Source organism: Astyanax mexicanus, unplaced genomic scaffold (assembly GCF_023375975.1).
Source record: "Astyanax mexicanus isolate ESR-SI-001 unplaced genomic scaffold, AstMex3_surface scaffold_33, whole genome shotgun sequence".
Lineage (NCBI taxonomy): Eukaryota > Metazoa > Chordata > Actinopteri > Characiformes > Acestrorhamphidae > Astyanax > Astyanax mexicanus.
The window spans coordinates 1,942,700-1,969,432 of NW_026040043.1; the positions used below are offsets into that span (position 1 = coordinate 1,942,700).

A 26,733-nucleotide genomic window follows, 5' to 3' on the forward strand; every position below is an offset into this window, starting at 1 on the left:
TTGCACCAGGAGTGCAGGTATAATGTTATCCAAAAGCAGTGTGTAAGACTGGTGGAGGAGAACATGATGCCAATATGCATGAAAAAAACTGTAATTAAAAACAGGGTTATTCTACCAAATATTTATTTCTGAACTTTATGAATATGAACTTGTTGTTTTCTTTGCATTATTTGAGGTCTGAAGGCTTTGCATCTCTTTTTTGTTATTTCAGCCATTTCTCATTTTCTGCAAATACATGCTCAAAATGACAATATTTCATCATTTGTTATCTTAACTAGAGCGGTCTCAGTGCTATGATGAGGCCCAAACCCAGATTGGAAATTTAAATAGATCTGGTTGTTGGGTCATAGCTTTTTCCTAAAATCTTAGAAATTAAGGATAGGTTTGAAATAGATCTATAATAAGACATTACACTATGCGATGAGTTTTCTCTCGTAAATAGAGGTTTAATTATATCTGGTAATACTTGTTTTAGTTATTATGTGGGAACTGAATGGATGGTGTTTTAGCCAACTGGTACCATCAAACACAACATTTTATCCATATTCTTCTCCACTCAGAAATGCTTCTGCTTTCAGTTCAGACACAAGATAATAAAATAATACGTACTGGACGAGTCGCATCGGAAGTGGCCGCTTCCCAGGCCGAGGCATCTGCACCAGAGCTTGAACCCAGTCTCGGACATTCGCTCCCACTCTTCTCCAACGTTGTGGTAGGTAGCCGTGAAAGTGTCGTAGCAGGCGTCGCTGCTGGGGGAGCTTCCCTCTTGGACTGATGGGTATTGAGGAAAAAGAGAGAGTAGAAAACACAGAATTTAAACATCAGCTAATTCATTAAAATTAATTCTGTCAATTTATTATACTGTATAAGCCAGTGATGATGATCAACTAGGGCAGGGGTGTCCAAACTTTTTTTGTTGCGCACCCTCTCCGCTTTTAGACTCTTTGCCCCGTTTTTTTGCGCTAGAAATGCGCACCCTCTCCGCTTTTACACTCTTTGGCCCGTTTTTCTGCGCTAGAAATGCGTACTCTCTTTGCTTTTAGACTCTTTTGCCCCGTTTTTTACGCTAGAAATGCGCACTCTCTCCGCTTTTAGACTCTTTGGCCCGTTTCTGACCCCTAGCGTTCAAACTTTGAATCTCACATTATAAAAACCTGCTTAACAGCGGGCCAACTTTCATTCTATTTTTAAAATACTTCGCGGGCCGCTCCAAAAAAGGAAACGGGCCACAAATGGCCCGCGGGTCGTAGTTTGGACACCCCTGAACTAGGGGTTCCAAGGAACAGGTCCAAGAACCACTGGTGTAAAGTGCTTTTAGTTCATTTTCTTATTATATAAAACAATGATATTTTATCTTTATATTTAATCTTCAAACCTGTGTTTCCTGCAGTGATGATCTCCTCCAGGATTTTGTGCTTCAGCGCCCCCTTCAGGGCTTCTACGATAACGTTGTACGACGCTCCAGAGGTGAGGCCGATCAGTGTGGCGCTGGTGGAGGTTGAGGGAAGACGCATCTGTGGTAAGATAACAACAGGGTTATAATTATCTTCTTCACTGTGTTTTTTCACAGTTTTGTGGGTAACCATTCAAGCTGGGTTTAATCCCTGTCAGAGAGACGTTTCTGTTATTGCAATTCCAGGCTCATTATGACAGAAACGGCACTATGTAACTCTGGTGATGCAGTCAATGCTCGGCCAAACTGCACAACACTCTTATACTAATGTAAAATCTTCTAAATTACTAAATTGCCACAGTAATACATGCTTGTCCAGAAATGCATGTGTAAAGTGTGTCCCCCAATAAATCATTATCTTCTTTACTACATTCACCAGACATAATTATACAAGTTTTGTAGATAACAGTGAGTCAAACTGCATCAGAAACCACATAATCAAATACACTAGAGATACACTAATACACACCTCCACACAGTCTGGGCTGAACATGTGATCACAACTAAGCTGTACAATACAACTTCTAAAATAAATATACAGCTTTGGAAAAAAATGACACTACTTAAATATGATGAGTTTCTTTGATTTTATCAAATTGAAAACCTCTGGAATATAATCAAGAGGAAGATGGATGATCACAAGTCATCAAACCAAACCAAACTGCTTGAATTTTTGCACCAGGAGTAAAGCAGCATAGAGTTATCCAAAAGCAGTGTGTAAGACTGGTGGAGGAGAACATAAGTCAAGATGCATGAAAACTGTGATTAAAAGCCAACCAGGGTTATTCCACCAAATATTGATTTCTGAACTCTTAAAACTTTCTTTTTTTGCATTATTTTAGCCATTTCTCATTTTCTGCAAATAAATGCTTTAAATGAAAATATTTGTATAAGGTATTTTGGAGAAATGTTGTCCGTGGTGCATATGGATGCATTATTATTTAAAATTTGAGTTTCTGTTCTGCGCTGTTAACTTACATTGAAATGATTTGGCCTAAAAGTGGTTTGGACCTTGCCAACTTGTTGCTAACTTTTTGCTAATTGGTGGGGAGTCGATACTGTGTGTTTCATACATTAACCAAACTAGATGACCAATGATGAATGAACAAATAAAAAAAAAAAACATTAACAACCAATAATAATAATCTATTTCACATCTAGTTCTACAATATTACTAGTAAAATCCATAAAATTATTATTTTTAAAGCTTTTCTGCAAAATGGTTGAGATGTTGTCCACATTTAGAGATTTAGTGTAGTTTAATGTGAAATTCTTCTGAATTCTTATCAAAAAAATTATCAGAAAATATATCAGTCCCACACTTTCTAGGTCTGCCACAATTTTACCATTATCAACATCAACCAAATAAAACATAGAATTAAGAAACAAGCTCAAGAATCATTCACCAACCTGGAACATTTTCTCGTCCCGGTGCGTGATTGGGTGGCAGGACACCAGGTAGGCGGAGCTTTGCTGGTAGGGTTGCCAGGTGACGGTGGTCTGGGTCTGGGCTTCCTGCGGAATGCCGGACTTGTTTCCTGGAAAATGGAAAGGCAGACCGTGGCCGGGCCTCTCACTCACCTGCACCACCACGGGGACCCTCGCCCCGTCCGGCCCCGCCTGGGGGACGTACACCAGGCTGGGGCGGGGCCGGACGGGCTGGTAGCCCCCGTGGGTTGGGGTGCCGGGCTGGTTATTATACTCTGTGTACTCCACATGCTGCCCGCGCTCAGGCTGCCCCGGCCAGGCGGTGGGACCCGGCATGTGCACAGTGTTGTCGTCGATGTCCACCTCGGGGACGTCCAGGCGGTCGTGGCCAGGGCCGCGGCGTGGGGGGGTTGGCAGAAGCAACGAGGAATCCTCTGAGCGGGAGAGAGGGGTTAGCAGCAAAGCGGTAATGGGGAGGGAAAGGCTGCAGGAGCTGCAGTAGCGCCTACTGGCCAGAGGGGGCAGTATAGTAAAGGTACAGCCAACCAAGGAGAGAGGTGGTGGTGCTTAACCATAAACCAGTACCATAAAGTACTGGATTCTTTCTTTTAGTCTTCAGAAATCAGCTAGTATATAAACATATAAGAGAAGTAGTATCTGAAGTAGAGTACCCATCAAAAGTTTGGACATATCTAAGCATTATGGGCAAATTCCAAGACAGGGATTACCCTATTTTACGGAATATAAAGCGCACTGTATTATAAGGCGCAGTATCAATGAATGTCTATTTTTAGGTCTATTTTCATACATAAGGCACATTTTATTTTTGCAACACTAATATGGAACAAGTGTGTTGCCATGTTTCCCTTCTATATTTTTTATTTCTCTTCTGAAAACTGTTTATTCGGGTGAGTAAAGCGCTTCTGTTTATTTACAGTAAGCTTAGATTTCCACAGACAGCAGCAGCGCTAGCCACAGTTAGCAGCACTTAGTGCTAGTAAATGCTGTTCCTGTAACCCAGGGCGCTATCAGCTAGCAATTCAATCCATGTAGCTTGTTTTAACAAAGTAAACATGCAGACTATAATCAGAAATACTCATCTCTAAATGGCGAAAGGCACTTAGGGCAGTTAGCGGCTAATGCTAATACTGCTAAAACTGCACTGAAAACTTACCCTTATAACACTGTACTTCAGCAGAGTGGCTTTAACTGCTAGAGCACCCTTTGTATTAGTTTGCTCCAAGAATTGCAGAAATTTCTAAGCACTAAAAGAGTGATTTTAAGGACGCAGCTGATGTATCCTTCTATTAGTTTCTGTAATGTCGGTAAAGACATGAAAAAGCACATACGTTTTACAAAGCTAAAGTTAGATCGAGATGTCTAACTACAAAAAAAAGTTGTGAAACTTGCCCTCTGCATGTGCTAGCATTAGCATTAGCATTACATTTGAGTTTTTTTTATTTAAGTTTGACTTGGAGCAATAAAGACTTTTACAGGGCAATGTAGGCAAATATCTATTCTAATGTCTTTTGTCGAAATATCTATAAAGAAATATTTAATGAAAAGCAAACAACATATGTCCAAACTTTTAATGGATTCTCTTAGTTTGTCATATTGATAGACCAACAGGTTTATATAAAAAAAAAATTTACTCCTATCCATCAAAGCCCAACTTTTACACCATCTAAAATGCTAATCTTAAGCTTTTTGGAAACCAGATAAAAATAACAAAATGATAAAAACACCAGTGGGAGCATAAAAAAAGCAGCAATCTTCTGGAATGTTCTTTAAACATTAATCTAAATCAGAATCAGCTGATTATCTGAGTTAAGAACCAGAAGCTTCTCCTTCTGTGATCAGTAAAGCATCATCAGGCACTGTAGACTGTAGCCTTTAGCTGCCTGGTTTAATGCATTAAAGGAACAGTATGTATAATATTTTCCCAATGCCCATTCCCCAGTCCCATTTCCACACCCCAGGTTGCCAGGTATAGAACACAATAGCAGGTAAACACATTGTGCTGGAGCTTCTGCATCTTTTTAAAAAGCCTAATGAGAAGAGATAGAGGGAGACTGGAGCTTCGATCCTAGAAGGACTACAAGACAAGAGTGCTGTACCTGCTAATTTTCTTTTCAAAACAGAGTGGCTAAGCACTGAGCTTCGTTACTTAAGTAATTTATCACAACCACTAGTAGTAATAGGAATTTTAAATAATTTTAGTATAACATTTAAGAGTGACTAGGTAATCCAGGTATTGAGTATTTGAGATTGAGAGAGGTTAAGTCATCCAGAATAGTGCTCACTAAAGTTAAAGTGAACCACTATTAGTCACAACAAAGCTCTAGCTCTCCGCTAACCTTAATTCTCTCCCCAGTAATGTTATCTAGCTCGCTGCTAATGTTAGCTAGCTCTCCGCTAACCTTAGTTCTCTCCCCAGTAACTCTCTGCTAATGTTAGTGTGTGTTTTTTCCACCGGCATTAAGCGCACAATCTAAAAATTTAATACCTACAGCAAATTTACAGTAAATTTAAGAAAATTTCAGACCTTAATCATCAAGATTTTAATTTAGGACATTTTAAGACTTTTTAAGGACCTGTGGGAATTCTGGTGTTATACATTTGGTCATAGTTTTCATTTTCTTTCGTTTTTTTAAGTATTACATTTTATTTAGTTTTCGTCTCATTTTCATCATGAAAAATAGGTCATCAACGAAGATTTTTCGTAATGGTTTTTGTTAACGAAATTAACACGGCTAGCAGGGATAGGAATTTTAAATCACTTCCTCATTCGAAAGTGAATAGGTAAATCCAGGCAGTGAGTATTTAAGATAGGTTAAGTCATCCAGAATAGTGCTAGCTAATGTTACAGGCTACAAAATGCTAACATGAACTGCTATCAGTATCATCACAAAAGAGGAGAAGAAGAGACACGGCTCTTGAAGCCATGGTTATGCTTCAAGTGTTGCAACCATTTATATATAATTTAGTAAATAATTTAATATATAATTTAGTACATATTGTTCCTTTAACGATGCCCCAGTATAAATGCTAATGCTGCTCAGAAAGCACAACTCAAAGCCAGAGCTAGGCGGAGTCAAGCTAGCGTCTCAAAACCTCTTTTGTCAGCGTTTACCACTCCGAGACAAAAGCAGGGTTTTGAAGGAGTACACCTTTCACCTTTTACCCACGTTTCTAACACAATATTTAATATGTAAATGTGTTTATGTGTAAAAGTGGGCGTGTACTTACGGGTTCTGGCCTTGCCCACCAGCGGGGGGCTCCTCTGGGCGTTCTGCAGAGCTACGATCTTAATGATGTACTCAGTGGACGGTCTCAAACCTGAAATTAAAAAACACAAAGTTTACAGGTGTTTCTTATAAAGTGGCCAGCGAGTGGGAACTCTTGGTACGTAGGTGTTTCTGATAAAGTGGCCAGCAATAAGTGGAAATTAAGGTAAGTAGGTGTTTCTGATAAACTGGCCAGTAATAAGTGGAACTCTAGGTAAGTAGGTGTTTCTAATAAAGTGGCCAGCAATAAGAGGAACTCCAGGTACGTAGGTGTTTCTGATAAAGTGGCCAGCAATAAGTGGAAATCTAGGTAAGTAGGTGTTTCTGATAAAGTGGCCAGCAATAAGAGGAACTCTAGGTACGTAGGTGTTTCTAATAAAGTGGCCAGCAATAAGTGGAACTCTAGGTACGTAGGTGTTTCTAATAAAGTGGCCAGCAATAAGTGGAACTCTAGGTACGTAGGTGTTTCTGATAAAGTGGCCAGCAATAAGTGGAACTCTAGGTAAGTAGGTGTTTCTGATAAAGTGGCCAGCAATAAGTGGAACTCTAGGTACGTAGGTGTTTTTAATAAAGTGGCCAGCAATAAGTGAAACTCTAGGTAAGTAGGTGTTTCTGATAAAGTGGCCAGCAATAAGTGGAACTCTAGGTAAGTAGGTGTTTCTAATAAAGTGGCCAGCAATAAGAGGAACTCCAGGTACGTAGGTGTTTCTGATAAAGTGGCCAGCAATAAGTGGAACTCTAGGTACATAGGTGCTTCTGATAAAGTGGCCAGCAATAAGTGAAACTCTAAGTAAGTAGGCGTTTCTAATAAAGTGGCCAGCGAGTGGGAACTCTAGGTAAGTTTTTTATCTGTAATTTATTAATATAATATAGATATAATATAATATATAATAGACAGTCGTACCCGTGATGGTGGCGTAGTTTGCTCCAGCATGTGGGCGTGGCGTGAGGTCCTTTGGGGCTCCGCCCGCCTCCTCGTAGGTGACGAAATATCCTGTAACCTGTGTGGTGGGGGGCTGCCAGGTGAAGGAGATGGAGTTGGGGGTCAGAGAGGTGAACTGCAGGTTTGTGGGTGACTGGACGGCGGCACGAGCTGAATAAACACACAGAATTAATATTAAAAATATATTTTTTTAACTGTTCTTTATTATGAAGATATTCAAATACTAGCACTGCATCTCTGGAATAGAATGAGCAGATTAGACTGGATCTTCTGTACTAAAGTTGTCATATCTAATTTGCATGTTTTAATTACTCATTCAGGTTTTATTAAGCATCATATGGTGTTCCACAAGGCTCAGTTCCGGACCCTTCATTATTTAACTCGTGTTTGCCCCTGTTTGCTATATTTTAGTTATTAATTACGTTATTTTTAATAAATGCTCATTCGGTGATCAGGGTGGGACAATATATTGATATGCTGATAAATTGTTTTATATAGATAAATGGCTTTAAATATCAATATTTTTCTATACATATTCTATTAGTGAAACATAGACATTCTTAACTCCTTAAGACTCGCCACCCAATTAGACTTAGTAAAGTTACTGCTTCATTACTCCACATGGTGGCGCTATAATCAAATGAATATGGTAAACCTGCAATGAAGAATTTGAAATTGAAGAAGACAACAAATCTATAATTCCTGGTATTTGCTTATTTAGGAACGAAAACCCAAAAATCAGTGTCTCAGAAAATTAGAATACATTACATAAGACCAATTGGCACATTTGGCGGTGTGAGCAGTGTGCATTAATGTGTGTAATAAATACATGTTTATAATATATGAGTTTCACATTTTGAACTGATTTATTGAAATAAAGTAACTTTTCAATGATATTCTCATTTTTTAAGATTTAACTGTAGTTTTATGTACTAGTTAAGTAGCAACATCAGAAAGAAACAGACACTCTGGAGGCATTTCGTGAGGTTGGTGGCAGTCTGTAGCACGTTTAATGGTGTACCTGTGGTGACGGTGAGGGTGAATGGTGAACTGCGGCTGTCTCCATTCAGGGTATAGAGGCTGATCAAGTAGGAAACACCAGGCTGGAGACCTGAAACACAACCGCAAACATCATGAAAATTAGCTTAACTTATCAGTAAATACAAAATAAATCTATAAAACAGAAACTCTGTTTCTAGGGGCCCTATTTTAGCGATCTATAGCCCATCGGTTGATTGCGTCATGAGGGCCCCAAAAATACACCTTGCGTGGGTTAAAACGTAAAAATGTCATGAACTAGTTCTCTTAAATAATCACAGGTGTGGTTAATTTTGGGTGCAACGTGGAATAAACCAATCAGTGTGCCAGTTGTTATTCCCTTTAAGAAGCAGATGAGCTCTGACTTTGGCGCATTCGTATCTTAACAGTGCAGCGCTTTGGCGCGTCTGTCTCAGCAGAGGAAACTGATCTGCTCAGTCACAAATCTTTTACAAAAATTTAGCAAAAAAATAAAACATTTAAATCAGTTTTAATGTACGGCTAAATGAGTGAAAAGTGAAAAGACTAAAACATACTGAACAACAGGTTATTAGTTTATTAATGTATTATTGTACATCATACTGTGCTTTTTTAATGCGTAAAAATGTTCACTGTCCAATACATATTTTGTAATAGTGTTCAGTTTCTTTTTCTTAAAAAAAAAAAAGACCCAAAATATTTAAGCTATGTACAAATTCACACATATAGACACTTGAGCTTCAAACATACAGCAAAGAAAAAATTGCTGTAAAAAAAACCCCATCAGGACAAGACTGAGGTTTGTCAGAGAACACCAAGACCAGGACCAGGACCAGGACCAGGACAAGTGTAATACCTATTTGAGACCATCTATCCGAAAACTGAAGCTGAACCAAAGATGGACCATGCAACATGACAACGACCCAAAGTATTTCAGTATATCCATAGAGGAACAGCTCTATAATAAAGAAATGGAAAGTTCTGGAATGGCCACATCAAAGAAACCCCTCTCACAAAACAAAACATCTCACAGTTTTGTTTGTTACATTTTATTTACGTTTAAAAGTAACGTGTTCAGTTTTATGTGTTTAGTTATTTACGATGAATTTCTCTATAGTGCTTAAATTACCGTATTTTTCGGACTATAAGGCGCACTTAAAAACTTTTAATTTTCACAAAAATTGACAGTGCGTCTTATAATACGGTGCGCCTTTTGTATGGATTTTACCCGTCAGGTTGTAAGGAGCAGTAAACACACACTCGGTGCAGCGTTATAGAGAGTTTCAGTGCTATACAGAGTCCAGAGCCGTGCAGCTCCGAGGCTGGAGCAGCAATAGCATTAGCTAGCTTATTCACTGTTCAGAGATCAGTATTATCTAAAGTAAACACACACTCGTGCAGAGCCGTGCAGCTCCGTGGCTGGAGCAGCAATAGCATTAGCTAGATGCTAACCGCTAAGCTAGCTAGCTTTTTCACTGTTCAGAGATCAGTATTATCTAAATTTAGTACTTTTAATACTGCTGGAGCAGTATTATTAGAGTTAGATGCTAATCGCTAAGCGTTCACCGTTCAGAGGTGAGTTATCAGCCTGTAAGTCTGTGCTGCTTTGCCTGGCTAGCATTAGCTAGATGCTAAGCGCTAACTCTCTCAGAGGTGAGTTTTATCAGCCTGTAATCTGCTTGTTTACCGTGTTAAAACAAGCTACGGGGGACGAATCGCTAGCTAATATCTCACTGTCTTACCAGAACACGCAGGATTACTCAGTGTAACGCTGTCGTTTAAGTTTGGGTTAACTTTACTAGTTTAGGGGACTAGCTAGCGTGCTAGCGGATAGCTATGCTAACGCTGGTGCAGCAAGCCTTAGTGGACATCTGGAAATCTAAGCTTACTGTAAATAAACTGAAGCACGTTACTCACCCAAATAAACAGTTTTCAGGAGAGGAATCTGTGTAGATTAATATCCAGCACTCGTTTGACTTTGAAATAGCTAGATTTGTATACTGAGACGCTCCACCGGCAAGACACCCCCCGTGGGGGAAGGGAAACATGGCGCCACCCCTGTTCACTTTGATATAGGCACCCTTTCTAGTGTCACTTAACGCGCCTTATAATGCGATGCGCCCTATGTATGGAAAAATACCAGAAAATAGGCGTTCTTTGATAGTGCGTCTTATAATACGGTGCGCCTTATAGTCCGAAAAATACGGTAAGTCAATAAAGACACAATGATTTGAAAGTGGCTGTGTAGCAATAAGCTCCTCAAACATCTCGCAGCTGAAAGAATTCTGCATGGAGGAGTGGGAAAGAACTTCCCAGTCGATTTCAGTCAATGTCAGAGGCTGTTGGTGGTTAAAATTAAAATTGTTAATTCAAAAGTTGTTAAAGGTTGGTTTTAAAGGTTTTAGGTGCCTCAGAGGAAGATACTGACCTTCTTGTTTACACTGTTATTATGTTTATTTTTGATGTAAAAGTCGGGTTTTTGCTTTTAGGAATATTTGGCAAAAAATCTAAAAAAAAAAAAGTTTAAAGTACGGCTGAATGAAAAGTAAAAAAAAAAAGACTGTGCTTTGTTGATGTGTTCAATTGCTTTTCATAAAGAAAAAAAGAAAAAAACGACACCCAATATATTTAAGATATGTAAAAAAAAATATGTCTGGAATTCTAAATTTGGCCAATTCCAGCCAAATGTTTCTTTTTGCTCAGTTTTGTTTGGTTTTAATCAAAAATGCTAATTTCTGTGCATCTCTAACAGAAAATCACTATAAAAGCCATCTAAAAGCTGGATTTTACCTGTGATGGTAATGGCGCGGGCGTCTTCTGGAATCACCTTCCTTACAGTTGGATAACTGCCAGAGGTTGGCGTGGCCTCAATGAGGAATCCTGTCATTGGTTCGCCCATCTTGGTTCGCCAGACGAGCGTGATGCTGGTGTCCTTAACGTCTGAGATGCGGACGCGGCGCGGAGGGCTAATATCTGCACAGCGAATCAGAGGAGACTTTTATTATATAACAGGAAACCATAAAGCTCCAACACAACACTGAAGTATGATATACATATATAATCATTTATATATATATATGTATATATATATATATATATATATATATATATTGGGGCTCAGAGTGATCCAGCGGACTAAGGTGACTATGTCACTATGAACAGGAGATCACTGGTTCAAATCCCGGTCATGCAGCTTGCCATCAGCTGGAGCCATTGCCCAATCGGCCTTGCTCTCTCTGGGTGGGTACAGTAGATGGCGCTCTTCTTTCCCTTCATCACTCCTAGGGTGATGTGGATCAGCACAAGGCTGCGTCTGTGAGCTGATGTATCAGAACCGAGTCGCTGCGCTTTCCTCCGAGTGTTAGCGCTGTGATGCTACTCGGTAATGCTGCATCAGCTGCAGTTCAAAAAGAGGCGGAGTCTGACTTTACATGTATCGGAGGAGGCGTGTGTTAGTCTTCTCAACCCTTCTGGTGTTGGAGCATTACTAGTGATAGGGGATTAGGAGTTCTAATGAGTGGGTTGGGTAATTGGCCATGTAAATTGGGATAGAAATGTGAAATAAATCATTTTTAATATATATAACGTGAAAAAAAAAAAATATATATTTTTAGAATGCAATTGACATATAGCTCCGCCCACCCTAATATATTTCAATGATAAAACAGCTCCTCCCAAACCAGTGTCCTAAAAGTTTCAACAGAATTTAGGGCTAACATTAACACATTTTTATTAGATTAGAAATCAGTTTTTATGATTTTATTCTGCTTTATTATAGTAAAAAGGCGGGGCTTTAATTGAGAATTAAGTGATTACATTACACGAGTAATTAGCTAGTTAATACTGCTAATATACTATCATTGATCATGTAGTGTTATTGTACTTTTGATTACATTAAAAGTTAATTTGTACTTTTACACTCTTTACAAAGTTCTTTATACTTTTTTTTGTCTTTTAGAAAGTCTTATTAATATTAGCAATAAATAGCTTTACAATGTATTTTAAGTGGTTGTTATCCAGTCAGCTAAAAAAGTTAGTGTACTTTTACATGATATGGACACATTTACAGCATGTTCTGGTCTGTTCCGAGTCCAAAAATGTATTTAAAACATTATTTATCTTTATTTAATGATAACTGATGCATGTTGATGCTTTTGGCAACGGCTCGGGAGTTAAACTGGAGCGTAGTAGCTTTAGTTTGTCTCAGCGATAAACAGAGTGATTACTGTAGTGGCCCTAATTCTTTACTTTCTATGTGTCCATTTAAAATTTCCTATTTTATATCCTTTTTTACATACGTATTTTATTCATTTACATTAGACATTGAATTAAAATTTGTATTTCTTTTATTTATTATTTTTATTTTCACCATTACTACCTTACTATTTCCACTTTCAAAACTAATTCAATGTTTTCAGTCCCTTTTATACTGTAAATGTTCGGCTGCATTGCACATGAGGGCCCCCCTAATGTATTCCTGAGTGAAAATAAAGTTTGATCGATTGATTGATGGATAATTTATAAAGTTGACCCACCTTCAGCCGTGGTGACCTCTCCGATCAGGGGTCGGCTGCTGAGGGAATCCTTCAGGGCGTAGACGTGAACCTCGTACAGGGTTGACACCTGGAAACAGAACCAGCACGGGTATTAGGTACTATTTATTTCATGCAAATTCATGCAAGTTCAGGCCACTTTATTAGAATCACCCCACCCTACCTGGTAGCTGATATCTCTGCTGCTGGAAAATGACTATTTCTTTACATTTACCTCAAATTGAAATCTTAAAGCTGATAAAAAAACTGAATTTCATTTATACATATATTGTTATACTTATTTTCAATACAATAATATATATATATATATATATATATATATATATGTGTGTGTGTGTGTGTGTGTGTATATATATATATATATATATATATATATATATATATATATATATATATATATATATATATATACATATTAGCAAGAGCATGAGAATATCTTTTTTTATCTATAGCTCTGAAAAAAAAAATGAGAGACCACTTAAAAATGATGATTGAATTTATGCACCAGGAGTAAAGGCTTAAAGTTTTCCAAAAGCAGTGTGTAAGACTGGTGGAGGAGAAAGAACATGATACCACAAGGCATAAAAACTGTGATTAAAAACCAGGGTTATTCCACCAAATATTGATTTCTGAATTCTTAAAATTAACTCTTTATGAATATAAACTTGTCTGAAAGCTAAAAGCTCTGCATCTTTTTTGTTATTTCAGCCATTTCTCATTTTCTGAAAATAAATGCTCTAAAGGACAATATTTTTATTTGGAATTTGGGAGAAATGTTGTCTGTAGTTTATAAAATAAAAACAACAATGTTCATTTTACACAAACATATGTGTTCACTTCATTTTTTTAAAACTTTTCGACCTTGGAATGATAATCTGCATTTTTGAGATGATCATAGCAGCTGGTTCTAAGTTCTCTTCTCACAGCTGAAAGAATTCTGCATGGAGGAGTGGGAAAAATTCCTTGCAGTCAATGGCACTTGAAATTTTACAACTTTTTTAAAAAAAATTTGTGTTTAGTCATTTAAGCTAAATCTCTCAATAATGTTTAAATGAAGCTCAATGTAATGTTCATATGACTTAAAGTAATAAAAAAGACGTAATAAAATCTTTACCAGGAGTCCGGGTACGGTCACTTGCGTGGAGTCCGGGGCCACGTTCATCTGTTTGGGCGCGGCAATGTTGTTCTTGGGGGTGATCAGCACACGGTACCCGCTAAGCCTGGCACTGGGCGGAGTCCACAACACGATGAAGGAGGAGGGGCCAACTTCACCAAACTGGATGTTGGTGGGGGCAGGGACAGCTAGAGAAAGCAGATGAGTCAAAATTAGAGTACAGCAATAATAGCAGAGCTAATTTAGGTACAGTCTAGGTTTGCAAAAGTATTCATACCCCTTGAACTTTGCACATTTTAATAACTTAAATATTTTTATTTGGAATTTGGGAGAAATGTTGTCTGTAGTTTATAGAATAAAACAACAATGTTTATTTTACTCAAACATAAACCTGTAAATAGCAAAATCAGAGAAACTGATTCAGTAACTGAAGTGATCAGAGCTGTATGTTTAAGTTTGCGTCTTACTGGTGGCCTGGGCTCCTCTCAGCATGGTTCCGGGCGTGGCTCCGTTAATGGGCAGGACTTTGACGGTGTACTGGGTTCCAGGGCGGAGGCCGCGGAGCAGCACGCTGTCGTCCTGACCGCGAGGCGCGGGACGCCACTCCCGCTCGCCCTCCTCCGGGCTGGAGTACAGGACGCGGTAGGAGGTGACGGGACCCCGCGGGGGGGTCCAGGTCACCCTCAGGGAGGTGCTGTCCACGTCTCTGAAGCTCAGGTCGGTGGGACGGTCCACGGCCGTGGGAATCTGCACCTCACTCGTAGTTCCTCTCTCCACCCCCAGGGGGCTCTCTCCGTCTGGTCCGATAGCGTAAACGCTCAGCACGTACTCTACAGTCGGCTGCAGACCTGTCACCTTCAACTGCGTCTGATCTGAGAACAGCAGCAAATAATACACAAAATTATTCATACTTACATCCTGAGACCAGGGCTTTTAATACTATATATATATATATATATATATATATTTTTTTTTTTTTTTACAGGTTTATATTAAATATTATTAATATAAAAAATACAAAAATAATGCATCCTATTAAAATACAATCTTTTGTTATTTCTACCATTTCAATATGAAAATATAGTGAGCTAAACATTTTCCTTAACTATTCCTTAAAAATTATAAAACCGATCATTTATCAAAAAAAAAATAAAAAAAAAATAAATAATAATAATAATTCAACATGGACCATTTCTATAGATAAAATTTTGAATTTAGGAAAATTTCTCCCCTAGTTTCTTAAATAATAATACAAATTCCATTCTAATGTCAAATATTTTGATATAAAAATGTATAACGCAGATAATCTAATAAAACAATAATACTTTTCACTGGACCTACAAAAAAAAAATACAACAAAAATATTGCAAAAAGATACATCAAAATGATTTGATCTTATTCTACAGTAAAATTTGTGACTATCAGTTTATCTGTAATATTTCTCTTTAAGGTTACAGGTATGTACAGGTAAACTCTTACCTGGGCCGACCACCTTGGTGAAGGTGGGTCCCACTCCCTCTTTGGGGGCTCCTGTGACCCTGTATCCGGTTATGGGGCCTTTAGCAGGACTCCAGCGCACCGTCATGGAGTTATCCTCGATATTCGTCACATCCAGATCTGAGGGGGATGGAGCTCCTGACAAAGAAAGAAAGAGAAGAAAGAAAACATGTAGAATAGATTAAAAAAATGTGAATACAACAGAGTGCAATATAAATAAATGCAAACAAATCAATATAAAGATTATTATTATTAGTAGTAGTAGGAGGAGTAGTATTTTAAAAGGTTACAATGGTGTTGTTAAGTGGTCGTAGGGTGGTTGCTATGGTGTTAATGGGTGGTTGCTATGGTGTTGCTAAGTGGTTGTTGGGTGGTTGCTATGGTGTTGCTAAGTGGTTGTTGGGTGGTTGCTATGGTGTTGCTAAGTTGTTTTTGGGTGGTTGCTTTGGTGTTGCTGGGTGTTTGCCATGGTGTTGCTGGGTGGTTGCTACATGGTTGCTATGGTGTTGCTAAGTGGTTGTTGGGTGGTTGCTATGGTGTTGCTAGGTGGTTGCTAAGTGGTTGCTGGGTGGTTGCTATGGTGTTGCTGGGTGGTTGCTATGGTGTTACTAGACAGTTGTTACAGTGCTGCCAGGTGATTCAAGTTGTATTCCAGGTAGCTATTAAGGTGTTTTACTGGTTGCTAGGGAGTTGCTATGAGTTGCTAGGATGTTACTAATCTAGAAGTTGCACAAAAGCGAATAAATCACAGAATCCGACAATCTTGACAAAATATGCGGTGTGATTTTAGCATGAAAATATAATTAATATTTAAAATAAATATATAAATAATATAATTCAGATAACTAAATAGTTGAAATATGACAAATGTAAAAAAATACATATTTTTTCAAATAGTTTTGATATTTAATTTTTTTAAAATATTAATTATAATTTAATAATTAATAATAATTTTTGTTCACTGTAGAAAGTGCAAAATAGTTTCCCATAACTACAACAAATAAAACTCAATTCATGTGTTTCTCATATATCGGCACAATTTACTACATATATACTATTGCTATCTTCTGACACCAATCTCTACTGTCATACATGTCTTTGCAAAACAAAGTATCATAATTGATACACTATTTTTAATATTCTGTAACTATATATAATGTGTGGTATACGTGTATATATTTGTATATATGTGGGTGTACTGACTGTCGGTGCCGGTGCGGTGTGTGATGATGGTGGGGGTGCTGGAGGCGGGGCTATCTCCTCGTCCGGTGACGGCGTACACGGTGATGGTGTAGTCGGTTCCTGGGCGGAGGCCGGGGATGGTGGCCGTGGACTCGGTGCCTCGCACGGTGAACTCTTTGGGTGGGCCGCTCTCTCCTGCAGTGATAAGAGCATCAGAAAACTAGTTATTTACACATTAATCAATCAATAAATGAATAAATAAATGAATAAATGAATCAATTAACCTTTATTTTGACTCATAAGTACATTGAGGGCAACCCTCATTTTCAATGTAGCCGAGCAATTACAAATACAGGGGTTTAACATGACCAAGAAAATAATAACTACATTTAATAAATTTAAAATTACAGTAAATAAAGGATAAAAAGAGATAAAAATAATTGATTGGTTTAATTGATAAGAAATTAAGGTCAAAAGAAGATAAGCTTAATACAACAAAAAAACTGTTGAAATTAAGCTAAAACTAACTTTTACATAATACAATAAAAAATAATAGATAAATAAAATAAATTCATAATAATAACAACAATAGTAAAATAGTGAAATTAATAAACAAGCAATAAATCAAAACTGTTTAACAATAAATGAATATATAATGAAAAAATTAAAAGGAAATAAATTACTAAGAGAAGAACTAGAATTAGAAATAAAATTAAAGAATAAATAAGATGAAGTAAAACAGGTACAGGTACTAATAATACTTGTTAAATATTAATAGTTTAAATTGATGGTGACTGGTGCATTATACTGTAGCTATACTGTTTTTTTTAAATGCAAAAATATGCAAATATTTCCTCCATGTTAAATTTTAAATTACATTATGTTAAATTAATTACTATAGCTGATCTCAGTGTTACAGTTTTGCTCTATAGGTTCCATAGGCTCATCAAATTCATAATATTCTATAGAAATCCTGATTTATTAATCTGTTTTCCAGCAGATAATTGCAGTATCAGAGCTGACCTGTTTCTCCGTGTGTGATCCTGTAATAACGGACAGGGATAGAAGGTGCTTCCCAGGAAATAGTGATGCTGTTCGGGGTTGATGATGTCACTTCCAGGTCGGTAGGAGCGTCTGAGACTAAAAATGGGAAGAACACATGTTGCATTAATATTAGAGATGCAGATTATAGTTTGCAGCCAAAAACTTTTTATCCCCAATTTACAAGACCAATTACCCAACCCACTCATTAGGACTCCCCTATCACTAGTGATGCTCCAACACCAGGAAGGTGAAGAAGACTAGCACACGCCTCCTCTGATACATGTGAAGTCAGACTCCGCCTCTTTTTGAACTGCTGCTGATGCAGCATTGCCGAGTAGCATCACAGAGCTAACACTCGGAGGAAAGCGCAGCGACTCGGTTCTGATACATCAGCTCACAGACGTAGCCTTGTGCTGATCCACATCACCCTAGGAGTGATGAGAGGAAAGAGAAGAGCACTACTCTACTACTCTACTCTACTCTACTCTACTGTATCCACCCAGAGAGAGCAAGACCAACTGTGTTCTCTCAGGTCTCCGGCAGCTGATGGCAAGCTGCATTACCGGGATTCAAACCAGCAACATCCTGATCATAGTGGCAGCGCTTTAGACTGCTGGAACACAGCTTTAAAGCTCCACACTTTTGATGGTATATCTGCTGGGTTGTTTTAAATTGGAGTTTTTTGTTATTTCAGACATTCTCTTTTTTTGTGAATAAACACTTTATATGTAGGTATGATGTATTAAAACAGCTTTTAAACTAAATAAAACTTTAAAAGAGATCCTATAAAAAGTTAGGTAATAATATTTCTAATAACAGATAAATGGATGAATATATGAGTTAATACTCACTGGTGGCCTGAGTGCCGGTGAGCGGCTGGCTCTCCTTGCTGCCGCTGAGGGCGTAGATCTGGACGCTGTACTCGGTCTCGGGGGTCAGGCTGGTCAGGGTGTAGTAGGTACGGGTGGGGGGCAGTCGCTCGTCCTTATAGCGCCCCCCGGTGGTGGGCTGGTAGCGCAGGCGGTAGCCGGTGATGATGGCGCGCGGGGCGATCCAGTGCACGGTGAAGGAGTTGGTGAAAACTTCAGAGAAGTCCAGACCGGTGGGAGAGTCCAGAGCTGCAGGAGACGGTAAATTTAACATACTTCAAAACAGTAGTACCTAAGAGTTTACCATCTAAATTATAGGGGTGGGCGATATGGTCCTAAAAAAACATCACAATATTTTATGATATATCTTTATATAACGATACTTTTGGCGATATTACAAAACACTGAATAAACAAATATATTATTTCAAGAATACACTACTGCAACAAAATGAAATTTTAATTGTATTACTGCATACCATATGATATGGCACACCCCTAATAACTGAGATACTAAAATATACAATAATTTTATCAGATTTGTAACAGATAAAGTCAATGATCCAGAATATGATGATACTAATAAAAATAATGCACTCCAAATATCTCCATATATCCAGGATTAAAGTAAAATAAAGGATATTGGACATATATATATAGATATATAATCTGATTGTCTCTAGTAGATATATAATGGGAAATGAGAACAGTGTGAATTTTTCTTTTTGCAAAGAACAGTAAAAAAGTAGAACCCTGATGTGATAACTAGGGGTGAGTGATATGGCACCATATGTCAGAGTATAATATCAGAAATCAAAATTTGGTGGAACAACCCTGTTTTTTAATCACAGTTTTCATGCATCTTGGCATCATGTTCTCCTCCACCAGTCTTACACACTGCTTTTGGATAACTTTATGCTGCTTTACTCCTGGTGCAAAAATTCAAGCAGTTCAGTTTGGTTTGGTGACTTGATTATATTCCAGAGGTTGTTAATTTGGTAAAATCAAACAAACTCATCATTTTTAAGTGCTTTCTTATTTTTTTCCAGAGCTGTAGAATGGTTTGGTCAGTCATGCTAATCATGCTAACCACCAAAAATCAATGAAAGGCTAATTAATATTTCTATACATAGGCAGCAACATTAGCGGGTATGCATAAACTAGTTTATTTATGAGCTGTCTAAAATTTAAACATCATATTTTGTATATTTTATATTTTCAGTTATAAAATAATAAACATACTTGTTGTCTGTCTGCCGGAGATTGGTGAGCTCTCTCTCTCGCCGTACACGGAAACCACGCTCACCAGGTACTCCGTCACCGGCAGGAGATCTACATTCAACAACACGAGAGAACAGAACCGTTAAATACAAAATACCTGAAAATAACACAGGATAAATAACTGTTTTATGATAGAAGCATTAAATAAACAAATATTTTTGCACAAAAATGACCCAACAACTAATATATCTGAAGTCAAACACTTTTTTTCCCAAAAAGTTAAATAGCATTAGTTCCTCTAATGTTTTAGCAAACTACTTACAAACTAATGAAATTGATTAAAGCACTCCGCATCTCTTTTATCATGCTCTGTCTCAGTTTACAAACTACCACGTCACAAACAGGCTTTTTTACAGATGAATATATACGAGCTGTACAGGACCAGGATAGTAACATCCTGGTTACTACCCTGTGATTGTTTTGAATTCATTTTTTTCGTTTATCTTTTTCTTATTTAATTTTTTTTTAATTTATTTAATTTAATTTTATTTATTTATTAACTTTTTTTATTCTAATGTTTTATATTTTCATTATTGTTCTTAGTTCTATTATTAATTTAATCATTTCTTATTATTCTTAACATTTTACTTTACTTTTACTATTATCTTTTTACTTATTTTATATTTTATAATTGTTTTTTACTTTTTATGTGTCAATTTGTTTTTATGGTATTTTATTATTTTCTGTTTTATATATATATATATATATATATATATATATATATATATATATATATATATATATATTATTTATATATGTGAAATGTTCATTTAAAATGAGTAATTCTTTTATTTATTATTTGTTACTATTTTATTCATTATTATTTCTAATTTATTATTAAGGGTCAATGTTTTCCAGAGTGAAAATAAAGGTTGAGTGATTGATCGATTGAACATAGGTTGAGGTAGCTAGATAACTTTAAACAGCATTAGAATTTGTTTGTGTTAGCACCAAAACAGGACCGCTGAGATAAATATACAACTAAAACTGCACTGCTGTACAAATAGACATGTGACTAGTGTAGCATTGTTGAAGTAAATTGAAAAATAAAAATTAATTGAATAGTAGCTAGCTATCTAGCATCGCTAAGATGCACTGTAAATCGTCGCTGTCCAATGAAAAACAAGTATCTACATTTTTGTTGGTTTTTAGTTTACTACATCATCTGAACAGGCAAACTGTCTCTTACACTGTGCCAAAATTTCTTGATGAATGGACCAATAGAAATACTTCAAAATGAACTGAAATAAATTATTTTTACACTGACTTCCATTGAAAGTTTAGAAGCTTTTTTCTCTCTCCTGTAAAGTTGCTGTTTTGGAGATAAGTGTTTTTCATTAAACATTATTTATAAGCATTATTGTGCTTTTTTTCTTTTCTGCTGTGATGTTAAAAGGGTTAAACGATCCATAAACATTTTTAAAGTGTAGTTTTGAAATATCTTCTTTTATAAAAGCAAAACAAAATATATTTAGGCATTTATTCAGCTGTGAAAAAATAAAAATGTAATAAAAAGTGAAATGGCCTCACTTTGCAACAGGAAGGTGCTGGTGGCTCCGCCCACGTTGACCTCGTGACTGTCGTCGTCGTTATTGGATGGGTGGTAGCGGATCACGAATCGGCTGATCTCGGTTGGCTGGACTGAGGGGCGTGTCCAGGACACCCTCATGGAGTCGGGTCCCACTTCTCCGAAGTTCAGGTTGGTGGGAGACGGGATGGCTGGAATTAAACCAGAGGGTAGAATTGGTTAATAAAAAAATTACCAGCGAGACATCGCATAATATGGAGTCCCGAGGGGCCGACATGGACGGATGTTCAAGATAGGTGTTTCTAATAAAGTGGCCTGTAGAAGTTAATACTGTATTAACACAAAATGTTTTGTTTTCACTACCTGAAATTAATAAATAACTACTGCAAATAGTTATATTTTAAAATATATATATATATCATAGCAGATTCAGTATCTACTATAAATGATTCAGTATCTACTATAAATGATTCAGTATCTACTAAAAATGATTCAGTATCTATTATAAATGATTCAGTATCTACTCTAATTGATTCAGTATCTACTCTAATTGATTCAGTATCTATTATAAATGATTCAGTATCTACTAAAGCTGATTTAATATCTACTATAACGGATTCAGTATCTACTTTAACTGATTCAGTATCTCCTATAACTGATTTAATCACTAATATAACAGATTAAGTTTCTACTATAGTTGATTCAGTATCTACTATAAATGATTCGGTATCTATTATAGCTGATTCAATATCTACTATAAATTATTCAGCAGCTCCTATAACTGATTCAGTGTCTACTATAACTGATTCAATAACTACAATAAACGATTCAGTATCTACTATAAATGATTCAGCAGCTGATATAACTGATTCAGTATCTACTATAAATGATTCAGCAGCTGATATAACTGATTCACTATCTACTATACATTATACAATATCTATTCTAGATGATTCAGTATGTACTATAACTGATTCAGAATCTGCTATAACTGATTCAATAACTATTATAACTGATTCAGTATCTACTATAACTGATTCAATAGCTGCTATATAACTAATTCAGTATTTACAATAAATGATCCAGTACCTACAATAAATTATTCAAAATCTACTATAAAGTATTCAGAAGTTTCTATAAATGATTCAATATCTACTATATATTATTCAGTAGCATGGCTTAAGGGTCTGAAGGGTCTAAAGGGTTAAAAGGCTTAGACTACAGGTAAGAGTAGAGCCACTGATGCACATGTATACAGTCCACGTGGCCGTGTGATCAAACTGCCCCTCCCCAGTGTTACACTGATTTCTCGTTGTCTGTTTTCACTATTTATCCAGAGTAAATCAGCGGCAGTTTCTTCACCGGTTCATTAAAGCAGCAGTATTAAGCTTATAATGCGGAATAATGACATATAAGCTTAACGGCTTTAATAAGCTCGGAGTTTAAGGCCTTATCCCTCCACCAATCAGCACTCAGAGAATAATTCACCGGTCTGGGTCTGCTGGGTGATGGTGGTGGGTTCACTCTCGGTTTCCTCGGTTACCGCGGTGACGCTGATGTGGTAATCGATGCCCGGCTCCAGCCCGCGCACCGTATAATATCTGGCGGCCGAGTCCACCGAGTCCTCCAGGATAGGTAAACTCTCGCCGGCCGCCGCCACCGTGACGCGGTACCCAGTAACGGCCGCGTGGTTCGGCCCGGTCCAGCGGATCCCGATGGTGGTGTCGCTCACGTTGGCGAGGCCGAGGTATCGCACCTTTGGTATGTCTAGAGCGTGACCGTATTTTATAAACGCAGCATGTTTATAAAAGTTTAACAAATAAACAAGCAGGACGAGACAAAGAAGCAGTGCAAAACATGAGCCAATCAAAATGGTGCAATTTAAAAAATGCTTAGCGTGAAACATGCAATGGTTAGAGATGCATCAATATGAAACAATCATACAAAAATGTTCACATTCCTTATAATTTCTGCTAAAATCAACACATCGTCATTTTATAAAATATATAAATAAATAGCAAACAAAATTGCTATTAATAAATACAGCAGTGCTACTTTAAGATTACAAATAAATTAAACAAATTGAAATTCTTTCAATTAATCAATTAAATAATTTAACCAAAGGCATACTGTAACAAAACAAATCAGATGCATTATATAAGTGATTTTGATGAGCATTGATTGGGAAAAACATGGTGAAATATGGAAAAGCCATGCATATTTTCAGGCTCTTTTTCAGTCTGTAATTACTTTTTAAGAACACTAAAAGCTTATTAATGTCAGATTATAACTATAAATAAACCCCAAATCTACAGTATTTTCTTAAAGAAAATTGTTGGGACAGTAATGAAACAAATACATTGAGAGGTTAGAGAAGCATACAGCTCTAGAAAAAAATAAGAGAAGATTTTTTTAATTAAGAGAAGAGACAAGAAAATAAGTTTTAAGAGTTCAGAAATGAATATTCGGTGGAATAACCCTGGTTGGTTTTTAATCACAGTTTTTTTCATGCATCTTGGCATCATGTTCTCCTCCACCAGTCTTACACACTGCTTTTGGATAACTTTATGCTGCTTTACTCCTGGTGTAAAAATTCAAGCAGTTCAGTTTAGTTTGATGGCTTGTGATCATCCATCTTCCTCTTGATTATATTCCAGAGGTTTACAATTTGGTAAAATCAAAGAAACTCATCATTTTTATGTGCTCTCTTGTTTTTTTCAGAGCTGTATGCTGCCTTCAAGACCTGTCTACATTTTTCCTCCTCCTTTAGGTTTTGGGTACATACTGTCAAAGACATTTATTTTAATTTTGCATGCAGTCCCAGCTTTACTGATTTGGGGTTTTACATATTTAATATACAAATATGACTCTATTTTTAGTTTTAGTGTTTTACTTTTAGTGTTCTTATTAAAGACAATTAGACCATTCAGAGCCCATTCAGAAACAGTGGAGCACAGCAGGTGAAGAGGTGGGCATGAAACATCTGGCATGTGAGGTTGTTTGAACTATAATGAACAATAATGAACAAATAAAAATATAAAATGGTGCTCTTGAGATCTTTTGTTTATATTCCTCCTCTGTCTCTCTCTGGCGCGTTTTTCCGCTCGTTCTCAGGCTCCCTATAAGGCCGTTTTTTCCCGGCTGTGTCCCAATTCACTAGCCGGGGCAGCGGTAGTAGTGTATTGGACCGTGACCCTGATGACACGGGTTGGATCCCGCGTGAGAAGCAATGTGTTTATTTATTTATTTTTATCTTTTTTCTTGGGTTTACCTGCTTTGAGATCAACTGTTCTGCAATTGGGTTCAACAACCCTCTGGGCTGGAGAGCTACTAGTCTGTAACAGTCCATCCCATTACACTTAATTTCCCAAAACAGAATTTTTTTTGTGGTCCGCCACGTAACAGCTTGGAAAATATCTGTTCTGCGACCAAACTTAATTGCCATCTACCCAAGTTGTAGCCGATAAGTAACTCTTTATGTGTAGTTTTGCATTAAATATTGGTCAAAAAGTGGCAAAATTAATAAACTGTGATAAACCGTGTTCGATTTTTGGTATTTTGCCTTCAGACGAATGTTTCCTTCATTCAAGTTTCAGTTTCGTACCTGTACCCACTGTCCGACATCGTTCCAACTCCCCTTTATGATGCCTTGCCATGAGCACATCAACCTCACAATGTATAATACGGGTGTGTACGTCCTGTCAGGTCTTACCCTGTGTGACGGTGGTGGAGATGGGCTCGCTCTCGATGTGGTTTTTGACGGTGTAGACGCTGACGTTGTACTCCACTCCGGGACTCAGGTTCTCCAGAGTGCAGGACGTCTGCCCCGCCCTGATGAACTCCTCCAGAGAGTTCCCCCGCTGACCATTAGTGGGCGCACACGTCACTCTGTACCCGCTGATATCTGAGGAAAACATTAAAAACACACATTTACATTCTCACAGCCAACAACATACACACACACATCAGTGTGAGAGCCTGAGAGACTCTATATATTTACCGGGAATTTGAGCGTCGCGCCACCTGACGTTGAGCTCGCCGGTGTCGGGGTTGGAGGCCACGTTCAGGTCAGTGGGAGGAGACAGAGCTGCAGCCAATAGAAAACAAACCAGGAGAACAATGAGGAACAGCAGAACCTTCAGAACATCAGGAGGGAGCAGGAACTACACTGTAAAACTATTTAACTATTCAAATTACTAAGACTAAGACTATTGTACAGATTATGGTGGTTGCTAGGGCTTGGCATATGGTTACTGTGGTATTTTAAGTGTTTTCTGCTGTGCTGGAAGGATGGTTTTAGATGGTTGCAAGTGTATTGGCAGAAGATGGTTACTGTGGTGTTTTAAGATTTGTCACAGTGTTGGCAGATGGTTACTGTGGTATTTTAGGTGTTTTCTGCTGTGCAGGCAGGCGGTTGCTATGGTACTCTAGAGATGGTTGCAAGCGCATTGGCAGAAGATGGTTACTATGGTTTGCTAGGATGTTGGCAGCTGTTTTAGGTGTTTTCTATGATGCTGGAAAACTGTTATTACTGTGGTATTTTAGGTGGTAGCTAGGGTGTTGGTAGATAGTTACCGTAGTACTGGTAGCTAGGGTGTTTGTAGATGGTTACTGTGGTATTGTATGCCTTGTCTACAGTTACTTGTCTGATGGTTACTCTAGTATTTTAGGTGGTATCTAGGGTTTTGGTAAATGGTTAATGTGGTATTTTAGGTGGTAGCTAGGGGGTTGGTAAATGGTTGCTGTGGTATTTTAGGTGGTATCTAAGGTAAGGGGGAGACTGTGGTATTTAAGGTGCTGAGTAGTGTGTTGGCAAATGATTAATGTGGTACTTTAGGCTTTTTCTAAAGCATTGCTAGATAGTTATTGTAGTATTTAGGGTGGTAGTTAGGGTGTTGCTAGATACTGTAGTTACTGTGATATGTAAGAGGTTGACTAGAGTGTTGTTAGATGGTTAATGTGGTATTTTAGGCCTTTTCTACCACATTGTCAGATGGTTACTACAGAATTTTAAGTGGTTGCTGGGGTGTTGTTGGATGGTTAATGTGGTATTTTAGGCCTTTTCTACAGCATTGTCAAATGGTTACTATAGTAATTTAGGTGGTAGTTAGGGTGTCAGCAGATGGTTACTATGGTATTTTAGGCCTTTTTTACAGTATTTTTAGAAGGTTACTCAAGAATTTAACGTTGTAGCTAGGGTGTTGGTAGATGGTTAATGTGGTATTTTTGTTTTTTTTTACAGCATTGTCACATGGTTACTATAGAACTTTATGTGGTAGATGGGGTGTTGGTGGATGGTTAATGGGGTACTGTAGGCCTTTTCTACAGCACTGTCATATGTTTACTATAGTATTTTAGGTGGAAGGTAGGGTGTTTAAAGATGGTTACTGTGTTATTTAAGGTGGTAGATAGTTATTGTGGTATTTTAGGGTGGTTAGTATGGGGTTGTCAGATGGTTGCTATACTATTTTAGGTGGTAGATGGTTACTGTGGTATTTTAGGGTGGTTAATATGGGATTGTCAGATGTAACGTGTGCT

At 37.5% G+C, this 26,733-nt stretch overlaps 1 protein-coding gene across 4 annotated transcripts in view; it reads right to left on the reverse strand.

Moving 5' to 3' along the window:
- The window catches only part of LOC103042932 (fibronectin-like), a 66,110-nt gene that overhangs the window by 4,044 nt on the left and 35,333 nt on the right, over positions 1-26,733 (reverse strand). Inside the window, exons 23-41 of one of the 4 annotated variants that reach the window (XM_049473077.1) lie at positions 25,196-25,282; positions 24,908-25,099; positions 22,684-22,962; positions 21,198-21,386; positions 19,629-19,718; positions 18,370-18,636; positions 17,498-17,614; positions 16,496-16,669; positions 15,275-15,430; positions 14,263-14,667; positions 13,796-13,983; positions 12,664-12,751; positions 10,919-11,101; positions 8,133-8,222; positions 7,073-7,261; positions 6,131-6,220; positions 2,864-3,315; positions 1,376-1,514; positions 610-771 (exon numbers count right to left, since the gene is read on the reverse strand). In XM_049473077.1, the coding sequence (XP_049329034.1) occupies positions 610-771; positions 1,376-1,514; positions 2,864-3,315; positions 6,131-6,220; positions 7,073-7,261; positions 8,133-8,222; positions 10,919-11,101; positions 12,664-12,751; positions 13,796-13,983; positions 14,263-14,667; positions 15,275-15,430; positions 16,496-16,669; positions 17,498-17,614; positions 18,370-18,636; positions 19,629-19,718; positions 21,198-21,386; positions 22,684-22,962; positions 24,908-25,099; positions 25,196-25,282 (3,537 nt within the window). The remainder of the gene's footprint in view (positions 1-609; positions 772-1,375; positions 1,515-2,863; positions 3,316-6,130; positions 6,221-7,072; positions 7,262-8,132; positions 8,223-10,918; positions 11,102-12,663; positions 12,752-13,795; positions 13,984-14,262; positions 14,668-15,274; positions 15,431-16,495; positions 16,670-17,497; positions 17,615-18,369; positions 18,637-19,628; positions 19,719-21,197; positions 21,387-22,683; positions 22,963-24,907; positions 25,100-25,195; positions 25,283-26,733) is intronic. The other 3 variants (XM_049473075.1, XM_049473074.1, XM_049473076.1) reach the window with 3 other exon arrangements.